A 20,745-nucleotide genomic window follows, 5' to 3' on the forward strand; every position below is an offset into this window, starting at 1 on the left:
CGTCCCCACATTTCTACTGAGAGCCACGAAAACCCGCAAACGCAACCCCAAAAACAGGAGAAATCAGAAACACTACCAGAATCTACAAACTGGTTTACAAACCTGAAATACATCAAAACCACACAGCGTCCAGTGTGCTTCAGGTCATCTCTGCATTACAAATATCATATGATTTCATGTTGGGCTCTTCATGCTGCTGGACTCCTGTGATCAGGGTTCAAAGGTCATCTGAAGACACATACTGTGAACATATCAAAGGAAACATGTCCAGGTGCGGGGACTGAAATACTAACACTGCATCTCAGTCGAAAACATAATTGCATATCACAGCTTCCACAGCCGCTCAAATCCCCTCTCTGCACTTTCTTATAAGTATATATAATATACAAACCCTCCACGGCTGATCCCAGCAACACACAGACCACTGCAGCAGGAAAAATAAGTTAAGATGTGTTACGTTGCTAGTTCAACCTAGAAACAGAAAAAAAATCTCATTCAGCAGCACCACACTGCATCATGTAACAAACGTCCTGGTTCTGCTCTTTGAACGGAAGAAAAGCAGCAAAAAACAAACTGGAGCTGACCCGAGGCATCACGGAGTCCGCCTTCAGTCCGCACCGAGGGCAGAGCAGCTCCACACAGCTCACAGGACGAATAAATTAAAGAGTGTCCATAAAGTCTGAGACAGGAAGGACAGGAGAGGGAGCAGCTGGTCATCAACACGCCAATCTGACCCCAGAAATCTGATTTGTTTAATCTGACCCCATGAATCTGACTTCTTTATTCCAACCCCTTTAATCTGAATTCATCAATCTGACACCTTGCATCTCATCCCCTTAGCCTAATTTCTTTTATCTGAAACCTTTAATCTGACCTCTTTAAACAGACCCCTGTAATCTGACCCCTCGATTCTGACCCTATAAGTCCACCCCCTCTCAATCTGACTCTTAAACCTGATATATCTGAAATCTTTGCTTTCCCTTTTAATTTTCTTCTTAAATTTCACCCTTTTAATCTGACATCTTTAATCTGACCCGTTATCTAAAACCTTTAATCAAACCCCTTTTTTGTCTCGTGTAATTTTTTCTCTTTGATCTGACCACTTCAATCTGACCACTTTAATCTGACCCATGTTATTTTACCCTTTAAACTGACTGCTCTAATATGAATCTTTTAATCTGACCCCTCTTATCCAAAACCTTTAATCTGACCCTTTTTTTGACTCATGTAATCTTACCCCTTTAATCTGACCGCTCTATTCTGACCACTTTAATCTGACCCATATAATTTTACCCTTAATCTGACCGCTCTAATCTGACCACTTTAATCTGACCCATGTTATCTGAAACCTTTTATCTGACCCCTTCTTCTGACTCATATAATCTGACTTCTGATCCTGTAATCCCATCCCAGATGTTGACTGCAGGGCTGTGGTGAGCCACAGCAGAGGGGTCAGTCCGTTCAGGGCCTTTGTGTCTGATGGTTTCAGAGGTAGTTTCACATTGTAGGTGGGATCTGGATGCTGAAGATGCTGATTTTAAAGAGTCCAGTTTCGAAGTGAAACACAAAAATCATCGACATCGTTCAACATGAACTCAACAGGAAGGAGAGTCTTTCTGCGGCTGTAGAGAAAACTGGATTCTGTTCGTGGTGAGGACATTCATCATCCCTGTCCCGTTCTCTGTGTTCAGGATCAAACAGCATCACCGAGCCTCACACGCTCTCACTGCTCACCTCCACACACACAAACACACACACACACATCTCCCTCTGTCAGTCCCTGCAGAGGGAAAGTGACGTCTGAGAGCGAGGGGCTGCACCAGTAGAGGCAGGTCCAGGTCCCAGCAGAGTCCACAGGCCCGTTGGCCAAGGGTTACAAACTAAGAAGATGAAGAAGACGGGCTGTAGGAGGGGGCAGGGTTAGAGCTGGAAGCCCTCCATGGGTCCTTCCTGCTGCTGGAAGACAAACTGGCCCTGGTTCTGATCCACCTGAGGGGCCAGGCTGGCGTCCTCCTCGTCTACGCCAAAGTAATGCTCGATCAGGTCAAAGGCCTTCTGGTAGATCTCCTGGTTCTCGTGGCTCTGAAGGAACTCTATCTTATCCAGGCCTGAAGGAGAAACACACAGAGCAGCTCATTAACACACACACACTTCTGCTCTCATGAAATAACTTATCATAGCACCTGTAGGGATGGGTACCAAATTAGGTACTTTCATGGGTACCAACCAAATTCTATCAAAAGTATCGGGTATCGTTTCACCTAAAAACAAAAGGTACCATGTTTAGGTACCTAAACGCATCTTTGTGACTGTGCGGGAGTGGAAGGGTTGGTGACTTTCCATGCTGGACATGAACACAACATTGCAAGGTTATACACAGAAGAATAAATATGTTAAGTTGAAAAAATTAGAGATTTGAATTATTAAACAAATAGATATTTTTTACCACATAAACACAAAAAAGTACCAAAAATTGGTACCGTTGAGTACCAATACCGATTGCCAGGTACCGCGTATCCGTACTGTATCATTTCAAATGTGAAAAGGTACCCATCCCTAAACACCTGACACACATCGAGAGCAAACACACACAGAGCAATCTGGGAAATGAATCCATGACTTCCTCTAAACACAGTTTCAGAGATCAGAACATAACCTAACTTTATCTAACCGAACTTTGAGATGGTCGTATACAGTCCCGTTTCCACCAAGCAGTCCAGTTTAGATCAGTGCAGTATGCTACAGGTTGTATTGGTAAAGCCTGATCCTGTTTGATTTTCCACGGCCAACCCTGCCCTTCTTGGTAGGTGGGGTTTAGGCTCAAGTCACAATTTTGATGCCTTTGGACTCGACTTGACAATATCATGACCAAAGGATACCTGTTGTGATATAATGCTATGGCTAGCTTTAGCTTAGCACCTACTTTATGCCACAGTACATGTTACTGTCAAGTCATCGATGTTTTAGCAGCTTGTGCCTCACTAGCCTCGTTTACATGGGCCCATTCAGGTCAATCAGACTTAAAATGTCTCATGTAAACACCTTAGCCAATCTGATTCACCCGAATCTGAGTGGAGCGGACTGGGTTGATAGAGAGGATTGTTCGGTCTGCACATGCACTCCCTAGTACGTAAGACGCACATAAGTGAAGTACGCAGAGCAACACGCAGCCAAACAAAAACAAACATGAACAAACAGAAAAACTGGACACAATAAGTGTCCCCAACTAAACACGACGTGGATCTATCTTTCCAGAGGTAAACAGAAAGCAGGAAGTGCACGTCTTCTTCTCTTACAAATTTACAGGTAGTGGCAGAGTGATGTAATGCACAAGTCAAAAAACAAATGCAATCAGATTCAGCTAGGGCCACGAACATCTGGACTGTATACTTCATGTATACAGATCAAATCAGGTTCACTTAATCCAATGGATTTCAGTCTGGCTGAGGAAAACTACCCATGCAAACTGGGCTAGCGTGTCTCAACTATGATGAGACCATAAAGACAAAGTCTTGTTGTGCTGGTTTTATTTAAAAAAAAATAAAAAAAATTAAAATGCATTAATTGTATTTGTTAAATTTAAAATATTGCTTCATCCTGAAAAACAGCATTTCATTTGGTAAACGGTGCTTGTGACTTGTGAGGACTCGAAAATTCCAAGTATGTGACTTGGACTTGACTCGACCCCTCTTGTCCTCACTCGAGACTTGACTTGGACTTGGGACTAAAGACTTGAGACTTACTGGAGACTTGCAAAGCAATGACTTGCTCCCACCTCTGACAGTGTGACGCCATAGCAGTGCAACACAGTGTACCCAGTGTAATAAATCTGTGACACAGTTAACCAAGAGTAACGATAAAAGACATCCAGCAATTTTTCTTCTTTGTGACTGGCATGTTGCTCTTTGTTACAAAGAACAATCAAGCTTTGTTTCAGAGAAGACTGTGCGCCACCAGGAGAAATACAAATCCAATCAACAGACTGCAGTGTTTCTAGCTCCACCTTCTGGGGTTGGATCAGTATGTCTGGCACCCCAAAAGAAGGGTATCAAAAAGTGGGACAGTATGGGTCTGTAATTTGGGGACCTGTCCTGGTTTTACTTAAAGGAAATGCCACAAAATGAATGCCATACAGAGACAAAGTGAACTGCTTGGTGGACACTGGGCTTACGTTAAATTTGTGCTGAATTTTTCCACATTTTCAGCCCCAAACTTGCCAGAGTTTGATATTTTGTGTGGGATACCCACTGTATGGCACTGAAATTCAGAACCCTGTAAGAAATGAAGGAAGGTCTTGTCAAGAACCATGTCTGAGTTTGTTAAAGTCCCTGTGAGGGCTTTCTGGGTGATCTTGAATGATCAGCTCCAAAGTAGGCTTTTGCTAAATGCTCCTTCTTAGCTTCACAATTGTGTTGAGCAGGGTCAGATTGATCTTTATCATCTTTATCTCTTTTCCAGGTAGCCCAGCTTCTTTCAGCCCTGCTTACTTCACGTGAGGTAGTGTGGGGTCAGGAAGTGGAGGTTAGGTGGGCCTTTAGCCTCCTTGCTGACAGCTGCAGAGTACCCCTAGTCTGTCAGGCCAGTTTGATATTTTACTTGAAACTTTAACGTCTATAGCACAGAAAAAACAGCCCAGTACACATGTGCAGGAGAACACTGTGGCTGCTGACACATGGTCTTACCATAGGCCTCCTCAATAAGAGCGCAGTATGGGTTGATACCGGTCCCGTTCTGTTTGGCTTCCTGCTCTCCCAGTCTCAGGATGTTCTCCAGCCCATTCAGAGACACCAGCACGATCTTTGAGTCCATCACTGTCAGCAGGTCACACATGGGTTTGATGGTGTTCAGAGATACCAGGTACCTGTCACACAACAGATAGCATGTAGTCATGGAGTGACTGGCAGCGTGCCTGTTAAAGACGTTATCGTTATTGAGTGGGGGGTCCCAGAGAAGCGGGGGTTTGTACCTGATCTGTGCAGGAGTTCCACCAGACGTGGCGTTTGTGATTGCCCATGCCGCCTCTTTCCTTGTGCGGAACTCAGCCTTCTGAAGGATCTCGATCAGGACGGGGAAGATGTTTGCATCGATCACATTCTGCAGAGAAGGTGTGAGGAACACAGCAGGATGCATCTTTACTCAGTGCTCATGTGATCTACAGATCTCAGGTTTGTATGTTCCTGACACAGGGTATATGCTGAAATCCTGAGGTTAAATTCAATACCTTTTAAGACTTTTTAAAACTTTCAAAAAGTTTTGAGACCTTATCACGACTTTAAGCTGTTGACAGTTGTAGTTTGCATTTGAACGTAAATTAGGTAAGCTGAGAAGGAATAGAGCTTGAAAGAATAAAGGAAACTAAAAGCAGGTTAATTGACATTCCCATTACCACAACAAGTAACAGCAGTTACTTAAGGTCAACTTGCAGAAAATAAAAAACAAGAATTTATTTCATTTTTGTCAAAATTTAGGATGTGCTTGAGATTGTGTGATTTGCTTTCCATCACCGCCACATACGGAAGGCTACTAAACTACTGTATGAACTGAGTTTGTTGTCACATTTGCTTACGGATATGTTGGGCTGCTAGCGCTACATATAGCCCGGGCCTCACAGAAATACAACTTTGCTTGTTGTTGTGTTTCAAACAACAGCGCATTGATAAATACCTTATCTCGTCACGTTGTATCCAGTAAAAAGGTGATTTAAACAAAGAAAATTTGTTCCAAAACAACCGAGATCAGGGGAAGCTTTCTCTAAATGGTAAGAATCCAAGATCCCAGGTAATCAAAAATCTGAGGAATTTTCTCAGGAGGCTTGAGAAACTCTTATGATCTAGAGAGAAATATTTTGAGATGCTAAAGCTTTTTCTAGATCCTCACACTGGTCTGTGATGATGTGACGGGCAGAATGATCGTCCAATCACCAGGTGTGGTTATTTTTGAAGGTTTAGCCCCTGAAAACATCTTTGAACCAGATCCACTATTTCCGTGGCAGATATATGAAACTGTCTGCTTGGTGTGTCAGGTTAGTTTGTAACAGTCCCAAGGAGGAAAATAAATATTCATGGATACTTTTGGAGTCAAAGCTTGAATACCAGTAAAATGTATTGCCTCATAACATCAGGATTAAGACTTATTAATACTTTTTAAGGGCCTTTATTTCCCCACAATTGATATATCAACTTTTAATACTTTTTAAGGCCCGGTGGACACCCTGTGACACAGAAGGAGGTCATAGTCAGTGTCGCTATTCAACTTTCCTCTGAGTATGGGTTTGATTCAGGGCTCTAAATTAACTTTTCTGATCACCAGCCAATGTGTCTGGTTAGTTTCTAAAGTTACCAACCAATCAGAGATTTCATTTGGTAAATATTTCCCCCATGCAAGAAAAGACGGATTAAATAAGTTGAACTGTTGTTCTTAAATTGTTGAGCTGCATGTTGTGCACTTCTGTTTGTGAACTGCTCAGTTCTATGTTGTTAATCTACACCGTCACCTTCTCATAACTGTTCCTATAACGTGCTGCTGGCCTCTTGGACTCAGCCGGTGTGAGTCGGGAAACACAGTCAAGACACAACAGAGAAGTGTCAGACTGCAGACATATCTGGTGTATTTGAGGCAAAAATTTTGATTTCTGACAGCCTAATTTATCTTTTACTTCACGCCCTCCTTCACACGACATGACTTTATGAGCTGCCACAGAGGAGTGGAGCCACAGGTTTGGGGTTTTACAGCCCAACACAAATGAAAAGAGGCTTCTCAATGGAGTGAAAAGATGCTGATCTCAGTGGGTTGTAATCTGGTCAAATAAATACAATATATATTACTTGTGAAAAATAAATCGATCATACCTAAGCACACTTTTATCATTATGATCTATTTATGGGATGTGACAAAAAAGGTTAATTTCTGTGTTCCACCTTTCTATAGCAGGGAAAACAAGCTGATACAGGTGGTTTGACACTGCGCTGCTGTTTTTTTTGAGGAGCAGCCAAGGGGAGCATGTGAGGAGACAGCAGAAGCGTTGCTACCAAAAGACCCGTGCTTCACGTAACCTTGCAAATACTTTCTGCTAGTTATACAGAACTACTGTACATCTCATATTTTCGGCACCAGACTTGCAGAAACTTGAAATTGTGTGAAGTACTCGCTGTAATGCACAAAATTTTGGGGCCTTTAATTTTTTTCTTTCTTACTTTTGTTCTTATTTCGTACATCTTTGGGATTTATTTCACTGTTTGCGAAGTTTACAAAAAGATTATTAAACGCCTGAATGCGCAGAGAGAGAAGGTGTGCCATGAAGTGAGACGTTCGTACCTGGATCTGAGCCCTGTTTCCTGCTGTGATGTTGGACACTGTCCAGCACGCCTCCTTCTTGATGGACTCCTTTGGGCTGCTGAGGAGGTGCAGTAAACAGGGAAGGGCCGAACAGTTCAAGATTACCTAAAATCACAGACACACACTTTTAACACACCTCAAATTCCCTCATCTATGAAGCAGTAAAGGTGAGAGGATCAGAGTCTACCTGAGTCTGAATATCATCTCCCGTCACGATGTTTCCCACTGCTCGCAAAGCTGGAGAGACCACCTTATAGTCACTGTGCCTGGGGAAAAACACAGGTGTATAGAGACAGTAAACCACACCACAGTGACACACAGGAGCAATAATAAACCCAACACCTGATATCTACTCTCGAAGATCTCAGAGCACTAACATGAGCAGCTCCACCAGCCTGCGGCAGACCCCCGAGTCGATCACAGTCTGGATCTTCTCATTGGGGCCGTCAGACAGGTACGACAGAGCCCAGCATGCATCAGCCAGCACGTCCGGATCACTGCTGAACAGCAGCCTGGACAGCACGCTGAGACATGGAGACACCTGGCATGGAGACAGAGGGAGTTACACTCTGAAATAAAACTGTAGAGGTGACCAACATGTCTGTAGTTTTCTTAGACTCACCTTTGCAAAGTCTGGTGGAGGATTCTTTCCTCTGCAGAGGTTGGACAGAGCCCACACTGCATTACGAGTTGTTGTGAGCCGGTTGGATTTAGCAAGAAGCCTGGATGTAGAAGAAGGAGAAAGCATTTACTAACAGTGTGGAAGGCTTTTGGATGTCATTAAAAAGCCAGGGTGTGTTTGGACCCTCCAGTCTGCAGAACTTCACAGTGAAGACAAAACTTGGACAAGGAGAAGTCTGAGGATGTGATTTTAATCACAGCTTTCACAGCGTTTAGCTGTCTGTGGTCTCACAGACAAACTCTGTTCCTGCTCCAGTTTTGTGTAAGAGTGATGCTATAATTAAAAAACATTTTAGGTTTACAAAATAGTGAAAAAAATCACTGCTTTTTAGCTTCATATTCTATTTAGTTTCAACGTATAAACCTGGAGTGTACCAAATTCATTAGTTAGCAACTTAAGCTCTAATGAATTCTGGAACATTTAAGTGATAAAAATAACGTTGCATTATTCTGTCAACTGTGCTATGGACAAAAGTTGTGACTATTTTTCGAGATAAATCAATATTATACTGAGTTTAGAGTTATTCAACATTTCAATATCAGACGATGCTCCCTAGACATGTCCCTCATCATTTTATCACAGTTTAGACAAAGTCTAAAAGAATTAAGGCTCAAAAGTCACAGTAACACAGCTCACAGGACAAGAAGAGGGATACCTGTCACTACAACATTACATTTTGTGATGCTTACAGTTATATTTTAGTTCATATTTCTGCTCCTTTTCTTCACAGTTTGGTCTTTATAACATCTATAGTAAGAAGAGCAGAAAATGTTGGTAACACAGTTGATGAACAGTTAATGAGCCCCATGTACAGCAGGGCTCTACACTTACTTTGTCACTGGTAGCACTGGTGCACTTTCTCAGATTGTCGCACCAGCACATGATTTGGTCGCACCTTTTATTTATTCATTTTAGCAGTGCCTACTATTTTGGCTGCAACTCAGTATGTAGTAGTCAGTATGCAAAAACTTGCTGAAAATGCATTATATTAAAAATCCCCAGACGTCCTACTGATCCAGGAAAATTTCTCAGTATGCAACAGACCAGTCTACCTGGCATACTATGTGGTGGCAGGTTTTGGTGAATTACTGCCATCTACTGGAATGAGTCAGCATTATAATTACAACACAACACTAATGTTTGACAGTCCATGAGATAAAGGTGAAATAATGCAAAGAAACCCATAAATCTTGTCACTTCCAGTCATAAAAGAGGTGATTACTTCTACAAATTCATCAGCCCATATAAACCACTAACTCACTTTTTAAGCCATATGTGGATTATATAGAAGTGGTTTTTACATCAGCTGTAAAAAATAATAATCCTTTTCAGATTTATTTTCAGTCAGCGATATAACTTTTGGTGTAAGATTAGGAATCAAGAATGATGATTCTGTTTGATATGATTAAAAAAATAAATCAAAGGCAGAGATCTGCCCAAAGATTGTACTGTATATTTATATTAAAAGCAAAAAACCAACATCATCTGTAGCTCCACCTTCCAAGACTGGAAACCAGAGTAGTATACTACAAAACAGACCCAACAGAACAGTCATTCTATATTCTACAAGCAAAAGCAGCAGGTAGTATGTAGAAGGCATTTGGAAAACAGCCATGAAGTTTGCAACAAGTAACAAGCTCTGGCTGATAAAACAGGTTATTTCTTAATTTTAATTTTAAAGGAAGACAACAAAAATGCTTCTTAAGTAAAAGCAGATATGCACGTGTTAACATGTAGAGTTATTATAATTAGGGCTGCACGATTATCGCAATCGCAATGTCAGCACATGCAATTATGTAATCGCAAAAGAGGATATCGCAATCGCAATCGCAATGTCAGCACATGCAATTCAGATTTTTCTCCATGATAACCAAGCAAATCTGTAGACTCATCATGACACAACCTTTTTTATTAAATCGCAAGCCCAATCGCAATCGCAATATTTTCCACCTAATCGCAAATAGCACCTTTTCCTCAAATCGTGCAGCTCTAATTATAATTAACAAAAACTTTCGTTGAAATAAAAAATAAAAACGAGGCTTTACAAAAAACAATGACTAAAATTCTTTAGTATGTTTACAAAACTTCCTAAAATAACCTAAAATGATAGGAAAAATGTCTGTAGTTTTTGTCTTTGTCAATCTGTGTCATACATGAACTCACTTTTACCAATCGAGAGTGCTGGCAGGCTGTCAACACTCCTGAATATGGAGGGAGTCTCTCATTTTTTATACCCTTTCTCCTGCTGTTCTTCTGGTTTGTTATTTCTCCTGATTGTCCCCCAACTTTAAATATGCTCCTGTGAATTCTGATATCTTTCTAAGTCAAATCAGGTCCTGTACTAGGGCGTTATATCGAAAACTCAAAAACCATACACCCCCTCTCTCTTAGTTGGTTTGATCCAAAGACGCTGCAGAAATTCTCAGAGACAGAGACAGATAACTGTGCAGCACTTGTTGTTGATGAAGAGCCTGAGCTGTTTTCTTTTTTTTTTTAGGTGTTGACATGACATGTCATGAGTTTAACTCTTGCACTAGTTAAAAAGTTGATTCATCCTGTGGTCCGCCCTGATCTCTCTATCTAACATAAGCTCCGACATGCTCTAATGTAGCATCCTCCTCAGTAAGGAAAGTTTAGAGCAGCGTGAATCTTATCACTATAAGAAGAAGGCGGACTCTAAAGTAGTGATACACTTGTCGTTGTGAAGTTCAGTCTGTCAAAAACTGTAAATTCCAACATGATTTGTATTTTTTGCTAAACAAATGATGGAACCTGTTCACTCTTTGTGTTAAAGTAAAATATCAGCCAAATGACCCACAGTAAAATTGGTCATTGCTCGAAATCAATATTTAGTAAAATTGATACGTTTACCCCATGGAGCTGAAATGTACCCCTTGTTATAGAATCACTGATAAATCTATTATGAAATAAATATGCTATCATATTGCTATAAATCTTTCTGGCAATGACTGTGAGGAGAAATCCTGATGATAATAGCACAAAGAGGAGCCTGAAAACACAGTTAGACACTTACTGCTGCAGAGAGGGCAGGATGCCACAGTTCAGCACGTAGTCTCTGCACTCTGCGTTGTCTCCAGCTATGTTACCGAGGGCCCACACCGCCTGGAACACAACATATATGCAGTCAACCCATGGTAAATACACAGTCTACACATAGTCAAACCAGGTTTCCCTTACCCATCCCTGGTGAACACAGAATCTACCCACAGGCTGTACATGTACCATACACAACAAGCACTAAGGCTGAGAGAAGGTTGTGGCTTAGTGTCTTATCACACACATTTTAACACATGCAGAGGCGCAAACTGACATAATGAACGGAGCCAGACCAGAAGTGAACAGGTCGGAGGATTAACAGCCAAAATATGAACAAGGAGGCAATAAGTAATTTTGATGATGGAGGAGCAGAGCATAACAGCCCTCTCCATCTTTGTCAAAGTGTAATGTTGGCAGGTACATGTACGAGGGTGGGCTTCAGCGGCCAAACATGAAAGGAGTCTCTGTTATTTCAATGATTTTCTCAGGATGTCAATCAAAAAATAATTTCTCTAAACAAAGTGAATTTTGGTTATCTGAGATTTTTCCTGAAGATTGGTCTCAAAAAGTGAGGGTTGTCTAATAATCACGGTCGCCTTATATTCAGGTCAATACGGTATTATCTCTTCAGGCCTTCTTAAATTTAATGAGACAATAATGTTTTACCCAGCACCATTAGGTGCTATGATCTGAGCTCTTTCTTTGACTGGATCTTTTTGAATTTATGTTGCTGACCCCTACTCTACAAGAAACGTGCGTGTCCAGGTAGAACCTGTACTCCTCTCACCTGCTCCTGAACGTCCTCGTAGTCAGAGTTAAGCAGCTCGATGAAGATGGGAACAGCTCCTGTTTCTATCACCACCTTCGTGTGCAGGAAGGTTCCTGAGGCGATGTTGGTGAGAGCCCAGGCCGCCTCGAACTGTCAACACACAAACACACAAAGGACAGTCAGACAATCTGGTTAATCAAAGTGATTCTGCATTCACACACTACTGATCACATTTTTTATTCTATTTCTTTAACATCCATAATGAGTCACCAGCCTGTCAGGTCTGCTTTATCTGAAGATAAAGAATGTGAAGTGATTGTAATCAACTCGCGATACCAGGTCAGACCCAGGACCCAGACCTCATCCTCACCTGCAGGGTGCAGTTCTCACTCCTCTTCAGGAACTCCACGAAACGGTTCACCACACCAGCAGTGGAGATGACTTCGTCTATGGGGGGGTTGGGCTCTGCACAAGGGACCAGACCAGACCCATCAGGTTTTAAACAACAGTTGGTTCACAAAGAGACACAATTCAAAATATAACGTCTAGTATTTCAAATAAAGGATAAAATATAAAAAAAGAAAATGAAATTAAAATGAAAAACCTATTTGTCAGTGGACATTTGTGCTCATTAGAAAAAAAACGTCTTTTAGAACAGACCCTTTTAGGAACACTGACTCTTACAGGTTTTTTTTTAACCCTAAATCCGCAAGCATGAGCTAATTCAATGCTCTTTAAAGTCTGCAGAACTCATTTACTTGTCTTATTTTAACAGCCCTACATCCCTGGAGGTGAGCAGGCTGTCCCCTTCTCAAGCCTCATTTCCACCAAGTGGTCCAGTATGGATCAGTATGGTTTGGTACGGGTTGGATTGGTAAAGCCTGTTCCTGTTTGTGTTTCCACAGCCAACCATGCCCTTCTTGGCAGGTGGTGTGTGAGCTGGATGCTGATAGCTGCATCAGCTAGGTAACAGTGTGAAGCCATAGCAACGCGACACAGTGTACCCTGTTTATAAATCCAGCGAAGAAGAAAAATGCAACACAGCAACATCCAGCAATTCATCTTCTTTGTGATTGGCATGTGGCTCTTTGATACAAAGAATGATCAAACTTTGTTTCAGAGAAGGCTGAAGGCTTCAGGAGAAATACAGCAGCCGTTGTCACACAAGCCAATCAACAGACTGCGGTGTTTCTAGCTCCTTCCACTCTGAGGTCAGAACGATATGTCTGGCACCCCAGCAGAAGGGAACCAAAAGGTGGGACAGGACAGGTCGGTAATTTGGAGGACGTTTCCCAAGATTAGTCAATGGAAATGCCATAAAATGTGTGCCGTACCAAGACAAACCGAGCTAAACGTCTTGGTAGAAACAGGGCTTAGGATCACTGTCTGCTCAGCTGTAAGGGAGACCTCCTGTCTGTTTGAAATCTAGTATCTGAATTAGAGAATAAAGCAAAGATCAAGAATTCAGAGTGACGGTACAAAACCTTTGGAGAGGAGTTTTCTAAATTTCTGAGTAGCAATCAGCTGCTGGTCCGGGTCGTCAGAGAAGATCATCTGAATCATATCAGGGGTTATGACTCCATCCTGTGCACAAGGTTAACAAGCCATGAACAGACAGACAGAACAACTAACTCAGTAACAGCTCACTATAAACAACTAACTTAGTAAAAGTTAAACCACTGATGTTAAACAGCGCTTCACTCTTTGGTCAATATGGAGATCCTGGATTTGTGTTTTCTTTAGGTCTACACAAAATTGTTTCAGTAAACCTCTAAACCAAACCTAAAGGTTCAGTTTAGATAAAACAGAATAGAGTATAATAGAATAGAATAGAATATGTGTTGTTTTACACCTCTTTTGGTTATGAAAAAAGCACAAAGAGAAAACTTACACCTGCTACAGGTACGGTGGAGCTGACATCTGGATCCTGGATGGGACACTCCAGCATGGACTCGTCACTTGATGGAACACAAACGTTCCTCCTTTTGAACAGCTGAACACAGAAGTTTCCCAGGTTAGAAGTCTGAACTCTCAGTGCACTGAGTGTGACAGATCAAATATCAGCTGATATAAATCAGTTATCATCAGTAACACCAGTAGTTTTATCTGTCTCTCAAACAAAACAAGAAAAAAAGGGAAAAGAGCAGAGTCTCAGCAAATCAGGGGCTTTTCATCTAAACAAACTGAACTGGAGCAAAAGGAATAATCAATCCAAGCTTCAAATTCAACATCCCTGTGTTCGATTAAGAGGGGAGCTTTAACTAAGAGACGGCCATCACCTGCTCCTCTCTCTTCTGTTTGCGTAGCTGGATTCCTTCCTCCTCTCTCCTTCGACGCATCTCCTGAGGATTCAGCGCTTTGTTCTTGTAGCTCTTCATCCTGTAGTTATCTTTTCCAGGACTTGCCATTGTGTCTGAAAATACAGTAAGAAGATAAGCCAACGTGCATTTCTCGACTAAATCCAAAAGATCCGATGCTGGTAAAACACCAAAGAAACGAAAAAAGCATTTCTTTCATTCGTCGACCCTGGATTTGTGTGCGTATGCTTTCAAACTGAACTCTGAACAACAGGCACACTGTTATTGTGAAGAGTTTCCATCAGAAAAAGTCTTCACAGCAGGTTACTTACACACAGTAAACTGTTTTTAAATTTTTCACTGAGATAAAATGACTCACAGATTTCATTTTAACACTTCAGTAGACTCCAAGAGTCCAGCAAAAGTCAAGAGAAGCACAACCTGTAACATCAGATGACCTTACCAGAAAGATCCTGAGCACCCCCCAGTGGATTGAAACGGTAATGTCAAGTTCTGTCTCACTACATGTGTTTGATTTGGAGTCACTCCTACACACAAAAAGTTAAACATAACCAGACTGTGGCACCTGTGTCTCAAAACAACAGGCAGAATAATTTATTACGCATTTCTTGTGTGTCAGTTTGACACCAGATCGTTTCATTGATTTTTAACAGATTTTCTACCTTGGCTGGGAAGTACAAACCAAAATTACAAAAGTTTGAAAAACTTCAACAAACATAAACAAATTTGCATTTTTAGAAATAATTTTTACAATTGAAAATACAATCAGCAAAACACTTTTTTCAAGCATTGAGACAAATTTACAAAGTCAGAATTTTGACGCAAAGGGAATGTCCTAAATGCTGAGCATGACCCTGAAGTAGAGGTGAGAGATGTTGAATTTACTTGATATGTCGCGGGGGTTGTATGTAGGCCTGTCACAATAACAAATTTTGCTAGACGATATTTTTCCAAAATATTATTGCAGATAAACGATATTATTGTCAATATTATTTCGATTTTTTTTTTCATTTTTTCATTGGTATAATTATGATAAATGGGATAATAAAGTGAGTACACCATATCAAAAGCAAGAAACTTTAATTTCTTAAGAGTATTTAACTGTAATTAAAAGGTCAGGATCTTTTAAATAAAATAAATTAAACAAAAAATATAATAAATTTAACAAACAAGACAGAGAAAAAATATGAAAATGAAATGGACTCTCTTTTAGAAAAAAATACATGTCAATGAAAATAATTCAAACTAATCAAAAACAATAAAACATAGACCCTGTCTCTAAAGAAAAAACAAAACAAAAAAAAAAACAACAATAAAAACTATAGACTAAATAAAAGGGAGTTTATACAGTTCCTGAATGTAACATGTACTTTTTCCCAGTCATACCGTACTGTCAAACATTTTCAACATTTCTGGCTTTCAACCGTATTGAAGGGCTGCATTTCTTTGGTAATGTAGCTGTCTTTGAGCGCCACCATTTGGTGCTTTTACTTCTATTTACTTTGCAGACCAAAAGCCTCAGTAAGAGCGGTTTGTCAAAGAACAAGGCTCCGCTGCACCTCCCCTTCTTCTTCTTAATCACCATCACTCCGCTATAAATCCTCTATAGAACCTATGCACCCCGATGTTAGGAAAGATAGACGTAGTGAGCCATCTTCTCATTCAGCCTCTTTGGTGGAAAGAGAGGAGGAAAACAAACATGCATGCACGTGTCAGTTTATCGAGGCTGGCAAACTTACCGAGGACGTTTTTATTTATCGTTCGGTTCGTTGATTTATTGATTATCGTGACAGGCCTAATTGTATGTGAGATGTATGAATAACAACATCCCGACCACTGAGTACATATTCTCACATAGATGTTTTAAGACGCTGTACGTAATTCCCTTTTGAGTTTCACTTCCTTCACTTTCTGCTGCTGCTCCTGTCACAGCAAACAGCTCACTCCCCCACCCACCCAGAAAACTCTCCTGCGCACACGTGTTTTTGTATCAGGAGAGGAGGGAAAAATGTTGCTCACATATCTCGTTGCAAACCTCGTCAGTTGCTAGTTTAGGGCTTGTAAATGCTCATTTTAAAACTCCAACTGAGAGGTCTTCTTGAATCGTTATACCTGTGTCATTTTATGCATCAGAGGGTTGAATTTAAAATGCATAAAGTGATTTGGAGGAGAAATCAGAATAGTGAGATGTATGTATTGTAGATTGCGATATAGCTAAAAATTGTCCAGGTATTGGTTTCAGGCCACATCGTGCAGCGAAGGGTCAGTCAGCTTGTGTTGACGGAAGGCGCCGAGGAAAGACCTAGCGGCGCAAAATTTACTGAGTTTGTAAAAATGTTATGGTAAGTTCATCATGTCCTGTCAGTTCTGTGGAACCCACTTCAGCCCAAAAAAAAAAACGTGATTTTGCTTTTCACTGTCTCTGGAATTTTCACATGACGTATAGGAAACAGAAGGACCAGATATGATGGATTGTTGCATAAATGTTGGAAATTTTCAGGCTGTTTCAACTAGAGCCCAACCGATTAATCGGTGGGGCGATTAATCGGTGGGGCGATTAATCGGTGGGGCGATTAATCGGTGGGGCGATTAATCGGTGGGGCGATTAATCGGTGGGGCGATTAATCGGTGGGGCGATTAATCGGTGGGGCAATAGTTGAAACAGCCTGTGGGGCGACTATGCCTTTCACTGATTAATCAATATCGGCCAATTAAATAACCAAATATAACCAATTTTGCCCTGTGGAGATTCTGTCGCTCCTGCTCCTGTGTGACTGTGGGTTGGGCTGCACACTGCACGAGTGCCTGAGTTGCTTTTTTGTGAGATAAACAGAGATAAATGCTACTGTTAATTCACACGTCCACCATTATCTAATGTAAGACTATAATACGGTGTTTTAACGTTGTTTAAGTTGCTCATTGTGTGTTTACAGTTTGACTTTTTTTCTGAATTTCTGTGTTCAAAGTTTGACTTCTTTATTTAAGGTGTTTAAAGTTTGACTTCTTTATTTATTATTGTGTTAATAGTTTGTTCTTATTTATCATTAGTTAACACTACAGTTCTTATGTTAACAGTTTTATAATTAAAGTTCCTTGTTTTGATTTAATAGTGTTCTGTCTCTGTCTTGAATCATATGGGTATTATAATAATTTATGTTCATATACAGCAGGGGTCTCAAACTCGTGCTATGGAGGGCCAAGAGGCTGCAGGTTTTCTTTTCCCAACCAAAAACTCCTGCAGCTGATTTCACTGATTACCTCACTTTCAAGCAGAGAACAGGGATTAATCAGTAAAATCAGCTGGTGGAGTTTTTGGTTGGAAAGAAAACCTGCAGCCTCTCAGCCCTCCATGGCACGAGTTTGAGACCCCTGATATATAGTATATATCAATGAATTTATTATATATATATCAGCTGATATATCGGATATCAGTCGATTTATGGGATATCAGCCAATATATTGGATATCGGCTTTTTTTTTGCCACCAGTATCGGTATCAGCATCTGCCCCAAAAATCCCATATCAGTCGGGCTCTAGTTTTCGACACCCCCTGGGTGTTTGGTTGTTCCATTTCCTTTACATCAGTGTGAAGTGATGTAAATTAGTTTTGTCCTTTGTAAAAGTGTTTTTTTAATTAAATTAAAATGTTTTGTAGAATTTATATTTGTTTAAAGTTCGTAAAAGTGTTTCTATCTTTGTAGATTTGGTTTGCACTCTCAGCCACCATAATTTCCACATTTTATTTCTCACCACTACTATTCCTGTGCATAAGCTGTGCTCATGCAGCAGTCATTTCTGAGGACATACACAAGAAGAGTTACATACAGGGAACAGGGATGGATGATATGCCCTGATTTAAAACCTCAGAGCTCACCTTACTTCAGAATGCATTTTCAGTTATAAATGATTTTGCTTTACTTGGTTTAGGATTAACTATAAATGGCATAGAAGTGACTGAAAATACGTTTAGATTTGCTCAACTTTGTGATAATCAGAGAAGGCCAGGACTTCAAAGAGCCAGCCTTACTCATGTAAGATTAGGCTGGACCACTCAGATTCAGTTTGAGAAAACCACAACCCCTCCAGCTCTCTGGTGATCATTGTAATTGTAAAACACCTGCAGCAGGGTAGCTCAAAACTAACGTGGAGCGTTGAAATAAACCTCAGCTTTCCAGAGGTATAGACACCATATCTTAAGAAACATGCAGTAAGACTGCAGTACAAGTATGTTTTTACAATTCTTTTCATACCATGTATTAAAACATGAAGCCTCTGCAGATGTGTTAAAACTGCAGTTCCTAGAGTGTCCACTTGAGGCTGGCTGCAAACACCAGAAACCACATAATCACCCATTCAAAAAACAAAACAAAGCAGAGCTTAACATGAGAAAACCTGTTTACAGCCTGGTTTAAACAACAGTTTGGGTCTAAGTATCTTTTTTTCAGTTATCTTTTTCATAATTCCTCAATAACTCATTATTCTTAAAGTTAATAATAAACTTGAGGTTTGCCCATATAAGGGCCCAGCTGGCTTGACTGACAGGTGGGCATCCTGTTGCTTACCATTGATGTTAGTCTTCAAAACACTGTATCACAACCTATTGTGTGCGTCACAGAGGATACATCTATACACAGGTTATGGTCATATCCAATCAATGAGAATGATTCCTCTGATGTGGCTGCTTTTAAGTGGCCGTTTATGGGCCGTAGCAGTCTGTTGCATCATGTAGTAAGATCCACCCCTCTCACTCAGCTGTAATCCCCGTCTATAGTGTTGAAAAGAACTGGTCATGTTTCTGCGTTAAGCTTCTTCAACTTTCTACACCGCTTGTCAAAGACTGTGATTTCTTTAAGATCTAATGACGCAGAACTGAACAAGCCATCAACTTGTTCCTTTCTCAGGACAAACTCTTCAATTTGCCAAGGAGTCCCAGGGGAGCCCCCTGGGAATGTGAAGGAAGTGAAAGGAAAGTTCTTCACTAACATTAACCATAAATATAAATTCATCCATGAAACCGATTCGTTGCCCAGTCATTGTACTCATAAGAAAAGGTCAATCTTCCCATCCTTTGTAGAAACACTGTGACTCAGCAGTAGAACCAATTGGTTAGACTGTGATTGATTTTTATGTTCTGAAAAAGTAGATCCTGGAACTTAACAGAAGCAGGTCTCAAATCAAAGATTAAAACTATGACTAAGCTTTACAACACTTTTTCTCACAGTGACATGACATTAATCCTGTGACATAATGACGTCTTTGTCATATTATTCTTATATTTTCATAAAAAGTTGGTGTACCTAGTTAACCGGCCATACTGTAACAACACAGTGAGTGGTCCAGATTTGATTAGTACTGCCTCTAATAAGTTAAATAGTCAATCATATTTATTTATGATGAGTTGGACAATCAGATTTCAGGGGCCCCCTACAACCCAGTACACCTGCAGGTGTTACACAAACACAGATGATAGTGTATGAGCAGGGCAATCTGTTTATAAAAGCTGGGTATCCGTTTATTCCCATAAGAGTGGGAGGTGAGGCCAAACTGTACACTTCAATAATCGTAGAAATATTCACCCTACTTCACCTCTTCACAGGGCAAGGCAGAAGCCAACTGAAACAGATAAAATGATGAATAACGCAAACATATTACTGTCATCTTTCTGTTTTCACACACAGTTTAATAAAAACCTCTCTCTGAAACGTATCTTCATATGTCTCAGCGGCTTTTATCAGGTTGGGAGCTAGTTTCGTGGCTAATGTAGCTTGGGAGCTAACCTGGCGTTTGGTCAGATATAACCGGAGTGTGGATGGACTCTGACTAACATCGCTTTAAATGAAACCCTTAGTTTCATATGAAACTTAATCCTACAGATAAAACCTACCTGATGATGGGTTCTGGTGTTTAGAAGCTTCAACCTTTGCTGCTCTCCCTCTGTTTATCACAGCAAAATGGCGTCCAGCTCAATCTTTCCCACAAAACCTCTCGCGTCAACAACACTCTACGTCACTTCCGTCAGCTGTCGGCGGGTTACGTTTCGAAGCGGAGCAGAACTGTAGAAGTTGATGATATTATTTCTTTTGATATAATATTTATTTAATATAATTTAATATAATAATAGTTTTCCCTTCTTATGCAAAATTTCAACTCTTCATTTTCTGACTTTGAGATGTTTTTTTACTCATGAGCAAATATCATATTCATTTTTGTAAGTGGAAAAAAGATAAATCCTGCGACTGTGTCATGAATGAGTTCATGCTTTTTTCTTACCTTAGAAAAAAAATGAAAGAGAAAGAAATCAAGGAGGATTGCTGGTAAGATTAGGGCTGATATGATGAAATTCTTGTTGTTTTGGTTGTGGGCCCTTGTTCTTTTTTTTTTTATTATTTACAATTTATTTTTTATTTTATTTGCCTTGCCTTGCTCCAGATTGCTGTGTGTATCTGTTAAAGTATTGTTTGGAAAGTTTGCTTTAGTTTATTTATTTTTTATTTCTCCTAAGCTTTATTTGTTTGATAGTAGTAGGTTACCTTTAGATTTTTCTATCAATTTTGTATGCTCCTAATTTGCCATTAAGGAAAGTT

The 20,745-nt window shown here is 40.4% G+C and overlaps 1 protein-coding gene across 1 annotated transcript; it reads right to left on the bottom strand.

Moving 5' to 3' along the window:
* Positions 1 to 741: 741 nt before the first annotated feature.
* On the bottom strand, positions 742 to 20,169 carry kpna5 (karyopherin alpha 5 (importin alpha 6)). The gene is made up of 14 exons (XM_074683358.1): positions 20,046 to 20,169; positions 14,123 to 14,256; positions 13,735 to 13,836; positions 13,328 to 13,427; positions 12,214 to 12,308; positions 11,862 to 11,993; positions 11,052 to 11,140; positions 7,958 to 8,057; positions 7,713 to 7,876; positions 7,523 to 7,601; positions 7,315 to 7,440; positions 4,967 to 5,094; positions 4,683 to 4,861; positions 742 to 2,108 (listed from the first exon to the last, which is right to left on the bottom strand). Exons 2-14 carry the CDS (start codon positions 14,249 to 14,251, stop codon positions 1,921 to 1,923), a joined length of 1,611 nt encoding a protein of 536 aa, XP_074539459.1. The 5' UTR covers positions 14,252 to 14,256; positions 20,046 to 20,169; the 3' UTR covers positions 742 to 1,920.
* Between the last annotated feature and the right edge of the window lie 576 nt (positions 20,170 to 20,745).

Source organism: Halichoeres trimaculatus, unplaced genomic scaffold, assembly GCF_033239565.1.
Source record: "Halichoeres trimaculatus isolate MK-OKI-2021-1 unplaced genomic scaffold, fHalTri1.1 fHalTri1_scaffold_12, whole genome shotgun sequence".
Lineage (NCBI taxonomy): Eukaryota > Metazoa > Chordata > Actinopteri > Labriformes > Labridae > Halichoeres > Halichoeres trimaculatus.

Coding starts and splice junctions, on each gene's coding strand:
- kpna5 (XM_074683358.1), bottom strand. CDS start 14,251: ATGGCAAGTCCTGGAAAAGATAACTACAGGATGAAGAGCTACAAGAAC. Junction 12,309..13,327: donor TAGAAAACTCCTCTCCAAAG/GTTTTGTACCGT, acceptor TCCCTTGTGCAG/AGCCCAACCCCCCCATAGAC. Junction 5,095..7,314: donor GAAACAGGGCTCAGATCCAG/GTACGAACGTCT, acceptor CCTTCTCTGCAG/AATGTGATCGATGCAAACAT.